Source organism: Oryctolagus cuniculus, chromosome 16 (genome assembly GCF_964237555.1).
Source record: "Oryctolagus cuniculus chromosome 16, mOryCun1.1, whole genome shotgun sequence".
Classification (NCBI taxonomy): Eukaryota; Metazoa; Chordata; class Mammalia; order Lagomorpha; family Leporidae; genus Oryctolagus; species Oryctolagus cuniculus.
This window is the reverse complement of record NC_091447.1, coordinates 68,058,201-68,068,923: the sequence shown is the minus strand read 5'-3', so window position 1 is coordinate 68,068,923 and position 10,723 is coordinate 68,058,201. Positions and strand designations below refer to the sequence as shown.

The 10,723-nt window shown below is 41.5% G+C and overlaps 1 protein-coding gene and 1 pseudogene across 1 annotated transcript; both read right to left on the bottom strand.

Moving 5' to 3' along the window:
• On the bottom strand, positions 1 to 1,305 carry LOC127488534 (olfactory receptor 7E24-like; annotated as a pseudogene).
• A 6,911-nt stretch (positions 1,306 to 8,216) lies between these two features.
• On the bottom strand, positions 8,217 to 9,431 carry LOC127488532 (olfactory receptor 7E178-like). Its single transcript, XM_051838267.2, has one exon. The coding sequence runs from the start codon at positions 9,291 to 9,293 to the stop codon at positions 8,256 to 8,258; it is 1,038 nt and encodes a 345-aa protein (XP_051694227.2). The 5' UTR covers positions 9,294 to 9,431; the 3' UTR covers positions 8,217 to 8,255.
• Between the last annotated feature and the right edge of the window lie 1,292 nt (positions 9,432 to 10,723).

Genomic DNA, 10,723 nt, shown 5'->3' with positions numbered 1-10,723 from the left:
TCCAGCCATCAGAATTTTTAAAGCTCCTTAGAGGGTTTCATAAAAAGGAGCAGTGATATGCATCCTCATGGATAACGAGGTCAAATAAGTTACAAGGATGAGAATGGAAATGTGAGTGGAAAGCACATACAAATTATGGAACAGATATCCATTTTAAATAACAAAAATGCAAAGTATATTTTCTTTTTCCAGGGTACCTGGATCATCCATAATGAACTACAGAAGGTACAATAGGTACAGTATGAGTCAAGTATGCAAGGGTAAAGATATAATGCTTCCATAAAGAAAGAGCAAAACAGGAAATCTCAGTTACAAAAGAAGATGAATGAAAGCCATGAGAGCCTCATGTGTGATGTGATGAGTCAAGTGAGATTTTAGTGTCTGGATGCTGAGTTTTGCTGGCTTTCCGATCTGTACTCTAAATAGCTTGCTGATGGAGAAGTCTCCACATATCCCTCTTGATGTCCCTGTTCCTCAGGCTGTAGATAAAGGGGTTGAGCAATGGGACGACCACAGTGTACATCACTGAGGCCACTTCACACTTCCTGGAAGAAAGTGAGGCTGCTGAACTGAGATACACCCCCAGGGATGTTCCATAAAATAAACATACAACAGTCACATGAGAGCCACAGGTGGAGAAGGCTTTGTACTTCCCATCAGCTGATGGGACTCTCAGAATGGGGGAAATGATTTTGTAGTAAGAGTGGAGAATCCCTGAGATAGGGAGAAAACCATATATGATGCCAACAAAATCTATGGCTATGTCATGAGTGAAAGTGTCAGAGCAAGTAAGGGTGAGAAGCTGGGAAGGTTCACAGAAGAAATTAGAAATGTCAACATCTTTGAAGCAGGTAGCTCTTAATAGCATCAAATTCTGCAGCAGGGATTCCAAAAGGCTGGCCACAAAGGACCTGGAAAGAAGCCACAGCGGCAGGGGTTCGTGATGACCTGGTAATGCAGTGGATGACAAATGGTGACAAACCGGTCATAGGCCATCATGGTCAGAAGCAAATCACCCATGCACCCAAAGATAATAAAGAGAGACATCTGCATCAGGCAGCCCACATAGGAGATGGCTGTGCTGTGAGTGTAGATGTCCACAATCATCTTGGCAACCGTGATAGAGGTGAAACCCATGTCAGCCAAGGGCAGGTTGCAGAGGAAGAAGTACATGAGGGTGTGGAGGTGGGAGTCTGAGCTGATGGCCAGGTCAGTTAGCAGGTTCCCGAACACTGTGATCAGGTACATGGACAGGACCAGCACAAAGAGGAAGGGCTGCAGTTCTGGATCCTCTGAGAAACCCATGAGATGAATTCCAATACTTGAGTGAGATTTTGTGTTTCAAAACAACCTGGAGTCCTTTTGGAAAGGAAAATAGGATTGGTAAAAGGAAACAGATAAACAGGCACCCAGCACTCTGTATGTCTTCAAGTCAAGTATGTATGGATATAGCATGAGGGTAACTCTGGTGTTCACAGAATAAGTTGAATTCAAAGAAAAGGGTTTTCAAGTTGTAATACAGTTATGAAATTCATGCATTTTTTTTCATGATAAAATTTTCCAGTAGCTTCTGGAACTCCACTTTCATATTCACACTTGGCAACCAAATTCTGTCTCCTTTCTCAATGGTGACAAACTCAATCTTCTGAGAGATATTATGATTGGTTTCTGTGCTACCTCTCTCTATGCAAAAGCTTTAAGGAGTCTCACAAATATTAGAAAGCCAAGAACATTAGACCTCACAAGTCTATGACCATAGTAAAATGCAATCTAGTATTTATGAAAAAAGTCTAATTAAAGGAACTTTAAAAACAGTTAATTTTTTTTATTTTAAGACAATGGTACAAATTCCATGCATTCACAATTTTTATAAGTCATCTATAAAGCTATGAGTGTATTGTCCAAACCCCAAACTAAGGTTGATTCTTCACAACTAGGAAATACTGTTGTATGCCTGTTGTCTTCCAGGGATCTACTCATTCCTGGCTTTTCTGACATCCCTCCTTTTTTGGATGTATGTGCTCACTCTAATATTGTTTTAGCTCATTTTTTTGGACAGGCAGAGTTAGAGAGAGACAGAGAGAAAGGTCTTCCTTCCATTGGCTCACCCCCCAAATGGCCACTGCAGCCAGTGCACTGCACCAATCCAAAGCCAGGAGCCAGGTGCTTCTTCCTGGTCTCCCACGCAGGAGCAGGGCCAAAGTACTTGGGCCATCCTCCACTGCCTTCCCAGGCCACAGCAGAGAGCTGGACTGGAAGAGGAGCAACCGGGACAGAATCCAGCACCCAGACCGGGACTAGAACCTGGGGTACCGGTGCCGCAGGTGGAGGATTAGCCTAGTGAGCCATGGCACTGGCCTTTAGCTCATTTTCGTAGAGAGCATGCTCTCATTCACTGCTTCACTCCACAGATGCCTGTGATGGCTGTGGCTGGAACAAGGTAGAGATTGCGAGTTCTTATACTCATCTCAGTCCAAGTTTCCCCTGGTAGAAACTCAACCATTTGACAACTGCCTGCCAGAATCTGTATTCACAGGAAGAAAGAGTCAGGAACCAGGGCCAGTAATCAACCCTAGGTACTGTGTGGGAGGTGGCACCTTAACCACTATGCTATTTACACTTACTCCTTTTTGCCTCTTAGTGCCATTTAATATATAACTCCAGTGCTTGGCTTTGGTGGACTTCGAATTTTTGTAAAAGTCATGGACAAATACACATAGTCATATGAAATCAATGACCACAATTGGAACATTAGTGCATTCTGCACCTGTCAATGATTAGAAACAGTGAACTGTTAAGAACTACTTGATTTTTAAAATTTTCTGCAGGTTTCTTGTATATTCCCCTTAGAATCTTAATAAATGCCTGATATGAGAGCTATTATCTTTAAACATTTCTAAATTTTTTATTATGTGTTACTCAATGGCCTGGCAATACTGCTTGGTTGTTTTTCTGATCATAAACCATTTGAGGTGAGTGATATCAGGAAAGCTCCAAAGACAGCTCTGAGTCCCAGACTTCCTATGAATAATTCAAGGATTTTTATGTCACCACTTTCTGGTACATGAATTTTTCTAACTTCAGCTGTCTAAAGACAATGCTAGTTTATTAATTATTTTCCTAGGTTATACTGTCTTTGAATGGTGAAAAATGTGAAACAGAATTCCAGAAAATAATGTAAAGACACTCAATAGTTACCGCCTCTGCAAATAGCAATAATAATTATCTCCCTTATAGAGCTTCAGTTATTCTTGAGGTATAGCAAATGGTTGTGTAAACATGATGACTAACCCTATAAAGAGAAAATGTTAAAGAAAATCAGAATTCTCACTTATGGTTTAGGAAGTCCCTCTAAGAACCTAGATTATACACCGCATACTTTGGGGCTGAGACTTTTCATTTTGATCCTAGTCAATCTGGTTACCCCAACCACATTGCTGGTCCTACACTCAAGGAGACAAGGTTTCCAACATTCCCACATTGCCTCCTGCATCCTCTGTGTCCCTGAGAACTAATGGTGCTGGACTCCCTTGCTGAGGGCTATGACGGGGAATGAGGGTCCACTGCACCTTTATGCCCAGTGAGCAATGAGGGCTGAGGCTTTCTCAAAGCTGTCAGGAAAACAGCCAAGCCTGGGCCTCCTAATGCATGTGAGTCTTAGAGGAAGACATACACATACTATTTTACTGCCTTGGGACCAACATTCTTTTTAATATCTAATTATTCTTTTAGTATTTATTTTATTTATTTTTATTTATTTTTTTATTTTTAACTTTTATTTAATGAATATAAATTTCCAAAGTACAGCTTATGGATTACAATGGCTTCCCCCCATAACATCCCTCCCACCTGCAGCCCTCCCCTTTCCCACTCCCTCTCCCCTTCCATTCACATCAAGACTCATTTTCAATTCTATTTATATACAGAAGATCAGTTTAGCATACATTAAATAAATATTTCAACAGTTTTCTCCCACACAGAAACATAAAGTGAAAAATACTGTTTGAGTACTAGTTATAGCATTAAATCATATTTATTAATATTTAAGTGGCAGAGACAGACAAAGAGATACATAGAATTTCCATCTATTGTTCACTCCCCAAATGCTCACAACAGCTGGTTATGGCTCTGGCTTAAGCCTGGATCTAAAAACTCAACCCAGTTCCAAACATGGGTTGCAGGAACCCCACTGCTTAAGCTCTCACCTGCTACCCCACAGTGTGTGCATTAGCAGGAGGTGGGAATTGGAACTGGGGCTGTGATTGTAACCCACACACTCTGCTCAAGGATGCAGGCCTCTCACTGGGCTCCCTTGCTGAGGGGCATGACTGGGGAGTGAGGGTCCATTGCCCCTTCATGCCCACTGGGCAATGAGGCCTGAGGCTCTCTCCTCAGGATGGTCTTTGTTCCATTTGAATGGCAAAATGAGACAAGGACAGAGAGGGAGAGAATTTCCATTGACTGAATCACTCCCCAAATGCCCATAAGAGCCAGGCTGAGCCAGACAAACCCAGGAATTCCCATGTAGGTAGTGGAGACAGAAAAACCTGAGCCATTCTCTGCTTCACCTCAGGGTGCACATTAGTAAGAAGCAGACAAAAGAAGTAGAGCCAGGGCTCAAATCCAGGCACTCAGTTATGGGATGCCTGCATCCCAAGTGGCATCTTAACTGCTGTACAAAACACCTTCTCCTGGGACCAGCATCTTAAAGACTGATTATACAGGTTGATGTCTTTCTCATAAGTTCTTTTTTATTTTTATTGCTTTTTAAATTTTGCTTAAGGTATACACATTTCATATATACAGATTTAGGAACATCATGATACTTCCTAGCCTGCCCTCCCTCCTACCCATACTCCCACACTTCCTCTTCCTTCTCCTAATCCTTCTCTTAATTTTTACAATAATCTACAGTTTACTTTATATTCATAACATTATATTGCAACCAATAATAAGAAAAAAAACCTGTTCCTCAACAGTAAATACAAGGGCTGTAAACAATTGTTAAAGTTCAAAATGTCAATTTGTTTTCTATACATTGCATTTTTGGTACTCTATTACCACAGATCAGGGAAAACATGTATTTGTCTTTTCTGGGACTAGCTTATTTCACTAAGTATAGTGGTTTCAAGTTGCATCCATTTGGTTGCAAATGACAGAATTTCATCCTGTATTACAGATGAATAGTTCTCCATAGTGGATATTTACCATAATTTCTTTATCCAGTCATCAGTTGATGGACATCTGGTTGATTCACTGTCTTATTGTGAATTGAGCTGCAATAAACATAAGGGTATGGATAACTCTTACATATGCTGATTTCATTTCATTTGAGTAAATTCCCAGCAGTGGGATTGCTAGGTCATAAGGCATATCTGTTTTCCACTCTCTGAGGTATCTCCATACAGACTTTCACATGGCTGTACTAGTTTACATTCCCACCAAGAGATTAGGGTGCATTTTTCCCTACATCCTCACCAGCACTTACTGTTTGTTCATTTCTGTAGGAGTACCATTCTAACAGAGCTGAGGTAAGGCCTCATTGTGGTTTTGCATTTCCCTGAATGCTAGTGATCCTGAGCATATTTTTCATGTGTCTGTTGGCCATTTGAGTTTCCTCTCTTGAAAAATGCATGTTCAAGTTCTTTGACCATTTCTCAACTGGATTGCTTTGTTGTTGAGGTTCTTGAGCTCTGTGTAGATTCTGGATATTAATCCTTTATCAGTTTCATAGTTTGCAAATATTTTCTTCCATTCTATAAGTTGCCTCTTCACTTTGTTGTTTCTTCTGCAGTGGAGAAGCTTCTCAGCTTGATGCAATCCCATTTGTCTATTTGGCTGTGATTGCCTGTGCTGTTGTTGAGCCCTTTAGAGACTAAAGAGTACTTTTGACGTTCTCGAAGCACGACAAGATTGCATATATATTTTTCTTCTTCCCAGCATGTTACACAACCCATAAACCATCTGCTCTCAGACAAATGTTCCTACAGAATAACTGCCATATAGACAGATGTTTCTCTGTATTGTGTAGTTACACAGTGTCTATCATACTGCTCCATGGTGTATCCATGATCATATAGTCCAATGGAGGAACCATGGTTTCCCTTCTTCCCACACAATCTATGATGTCACAGACAGCGTTAACCATTCTGTGCCCAAACTGGCTTCCCACTGGCTTCTGGTGTTTCCTCATCAAGTAAGTAGTCATTTCCCATCAGAATGTATTTTCTTTAGGAAATGCAGAGAATGATGAAAGCCACGAGAGTCTCAAACATGAGAGAGGTGAGATTCTTGTGTCTAGAAGTCTAGTTTTTTTTTAAGATGTATTTATTTATTTGAAAGAGTTACACAGAGAAAGAGAGGCAGAAAGAGAGAGAGGTCTTCTATCCTATGATTCACTTCTCATTGGCCACAACAGCCAGAGCTATGCCGATCAGAAGCCAGGAGCCAGGAGCTTCTTTTGGATCTCCCATGTGGGTACAGGGGCCCAAGCACTTGGGCCATCATCTACTTCTTTCCCAGCCCATGGTAGAGAGCTGGATGGGAAGTGGAGCAGCTTGGTCTCAAACTAGTGCCCATATGAGGTGCCAGCACTTGAGGCCAGGGCAATAACCTGCTGCAACACATTCCAGCCCTTAGATGTCTAGTTTGGCTTTCTTGTCCAACCTCCCATCCAAGGTAGGGCACAGGGACTGAAATTAGACTGTTTTATTGAGGAGCCTCTGCATAGTGCTCTCGATGTCCCTGCTCCTCAGACTGTGGGAGTAACCACTCTGTACACCACTGAGGACACTGCACACTTCCAGGGAGAAAGTGAGAAAGCTGAAATCAGGTACACCCCAAGGACTGTTCCATAAAGCAAGGAAACAACCAACAGGTGAGAGTCACAGGTGGAGAAGACTTTGTACTTCCTAGATAGTGATGGGTCTCTCACAATGTAGCAAATACGTTCATAGTAAGAGTAAAGGATCCCTGAGTGGGGAAAAAACCTACATGATGCCAGTAAAATAAACGTATATGTCATGGGTGATGGTGTCAAGGCAGGTGAAGTTGAGAAGCTGAGAAAGGTCATAGAAGAAACTGGAAATTCCAACATCCTTAAAGCAGGTAACTTGCAAGACCATCAAACTGTGCAGCAGGGAATCCAAAAGACTAGCCACAAAAGAGAGCGTTGGGGGTTCATGATGACCTGGTAATGAAGAGGATGGCAGATGGCAACAAACTGCTCAGGCCATGATATTCATAATCAAAAATCCATGCAACCATAGATGATGAAGAGAGATATGTGCGTCAGGCAGCCCACATAGGAGATGACTGTGCTGTGAGTATGGACATCCACAATCATCTTAGGAAATGTGGAGGAGGTGAAACCCATGTTAGCCAAGGAGAGGCTGCAGAGGAAGAAGTACATGGGGGAGTGGAGGTGGGAGCCTGAGCTGATGGCCAGGATGATGAGCAGGTTCGCATGCTCAGTGACCTGGTACATTGACCGGAACAGCACCAAAATGAAGGGCTGCAAGTCTCGATCCTCTAAGATGGAATTCTGAGACATGTGTGAGATTTTGTTTTTCAGTATAACCCCTACTCCTTCTGGAAGAGAAAACAGTGGTGGTAAAATGATGCAGATGAACGGTCACATAGCACTTGTATATATTGTCAATTCAGCTGGTCATGGGTATAACACAAAGGTAACTCTCAGGTGTGTGGAATAAATGAAATGAAAAGTTGTCTTGGTGCAGTATGATTTTGAAATTCCTATATTGTTTCATGATATGTATCTTCCACAAGTTTTTTTTAATTAATTTATTTGTTTGAAAGAGTTACACAGAGAAAGAGGAGAGGCAGAGAGAGACAAACAGACAGACAGAGAGGCCTTCCATCCTATGGTTTTCTCCCCAGTTGGCTTCAACACATGGAGCTGCGCCAATCCAAAGCCAGGAGCCAGGTGCTTCTTCCTGGGCTCCCACCAGGTACAGGGGACCAAGGACCTGGACCATCTTTACTTAATATATGCTAAATTAATCTTCTGTATTTAAAGATTATTGAAAATTAAACTTGATGTGAATGGAAGGGGAGAGGACGTGGGAGAGGGGAGTGTTGTGGGTGGGAGGGAAGTTATGGGGGGGAGTTATTGTAAACCATAAGCTGTACTTTAGAAATATATGTTCATTAAATAAAATAAAATATAAAAAAATGGTGAGAACAAGAGCCTCAAATACCATGGAATGAGGGAGGTGAGATGTGTAGTTCTAGAACTAAGCTTTGCTGCTTTTCCAACCAGTACTCCAAATGCACGGCACAGAGACTGTGTTGCTGAGGAGCCTCCATATGGCCCTCTTGATGTCCCTGTTCTTCAGGCTGTAGATAAAGGGGTTGAGCATGGGGGTGACCACACTGTACACCATCGAGGCCACTGCACACGTCTTTGGAGAAAGTGAGGCTGCTGAACTAAGATACACCCCAATAGCTGTTCCATAAAATAAGCAAACAACTGTCAGATGAGAGCCACAGGTGGAGAAGGCTTTGTACTTCCCACCTGGTGATGGGACCCTCAGAATGGAGGAAACAATTTTATAATAAGAGAAGAAGAGTGCTGACATAGGGAGAAAAGCATATACGACACCAACAAAACATATGAATATGTCATGGGTGATCGTGTCAAGGCAGGTGAGGTTGAGAAGCTGAGAAGGGTCACAGAAGAAACTGGAAATTTCAACATCCTTGAAGCAGGTAACTTGCAAGACCATCAAACTGTGCAGCAGGGAATCCAAAAGGCTGGCCACAACCGACACTGAAACTAAGAAACCGCAGCGTTGGGGGTTCATGATGACCTGGTAATGAAGAGGGTGGCAGATGGCAACAAACCTGTCATAGGCCATCACTGTCAGAATCAAATCATCCATGCATCCAAAGGTGATGGAAAAAGACATCTGTGTCAGACAACCCACATAGGAGATGACTATGCTGTGAGTGTGGATGTCCACAATCACCTTGGGAACCGTGGTGGAGGTGAGACCCACATCAGCCAAGGATAGGTTGCAGAGGAAGAAGTACATGGGGGTGTGGAGGTGGGAGTCTGAGGTGACAGCCAGGATGATGAGCAGATTCCCAAGCACTGTGACCAGGTACATGAACAGGAACAGCACGAAAATGAGGAGCTGTAGGTCTGGATCCTCCGAGAATCCCAAGAGATGGAATTCTGAGACACGTGTAAGATTTTGTGTTTCAATATAACCTGCATTCCTTCTGGAAAAGAAAATAGTGTTGGTAAAAGGAAACAGATAAACAGGCATCCAGCACTCTGTATATGTTTTCAAATCTACTAGTCATAGATGTAGTTCAAGAGTAACTCGAAGGTTGATACAATGAACAGAATTAAAAGAAAATGTTATTTGGTGCTATATAATTTTGAAATTCATAATTTTTATGATGTGTTTCCCCCATCTTATTCACACTGGTGAGCATATAACTTCCAGTCTTCTCAGCCATGACATATTCAGGCTTCTTAGGGTGTTTCATGATTGGTTTCCATGTTACTCACCTCCTTCCATGCACATCTACTTTAGAGACACTCAAATGAAAAATTTTAAAAGACCATAAACATTAGAAGGACTCAGTCCATGATCACAGTCAATTGTAACTTATTCTTTGAATTCATTTTTAGTTTTTTAGTTTTTAGCAGATTTAATTTAGTTCATAGATACAATATAATAATATTCACTCTTCATTCCCTCCCTCACTAATTTTCTTTCCTTTTTGAGATAATATATTTGTAATTGACATTATGTTATACTACTATACTTTTAATGATCAGTGATTACTTGAACATTTACTATCTATGGGTGAAATGGTCATCTTTCCATTCAATTACTATTTATAGCACTTGCCTATATTGCTGTTAAACTAGGGTTTTTTGCTTTCCTACTTGCTAAATTTTCATTTGGTGAAGCGCCCTTTGTTTTTAAAAAGGAAGAATAAAAAGTGTCTTTTCCCTGTTTAGAAAAACATTCTTGCTAACAGTGTGCTATATACCTTATTTTCTTGTAACCAACAGTATAGTTTACTTGAACAAACTATAATAACCTTAAGAGCTAGAATTGCATTATATAATCACCAAATTAAAGTTGGGTATTCACAATCAGGAAATATTGCTGGGTGTCAGTTGCCCTCTAGGGTTTTATCATTCTTAGCTCTTCTGATTGCCCTCCTCTGTAGATGGAAGTAGTCATTCAAGTATCATGTATCTGCTTGTTTTGAGAGGCAGAGACACAGGCGGATAGAGATTTGAGAGTTTCCCTCCACTGGTTCACTGCCCCAGTGAACTGTCACGTTTCCCATGCAGAAGCTTTGGGAGATGGAATTCAATCCAGGTCTTCCACATGTGTGGCAGGAACCCCAGTATTTGATCATCACCACTACTTCCTATCATCTGCAGTAGCAGGAAGCTGGAGTGAGGGGCCAGATCCTGGAATCCAACCCAGGGGTGCCAGTGTGGGAGGCGGGCATCTTAACCACAATTCTATATGCCCACTCCAATTTGTCTTTTAGCATCCTTTAATATATAACTCCTTTCATTTGTTTTGTGGACTTCAAATCTTGATAAAAATAGTTTATGTGTGTACATACAATCATGTAATATCAGTGACCACATATGTAACACTGCTACACTAGGCACCTGACAATGATATAGAATAATGAACTTTAAGGGCCACCTGAATTTTTC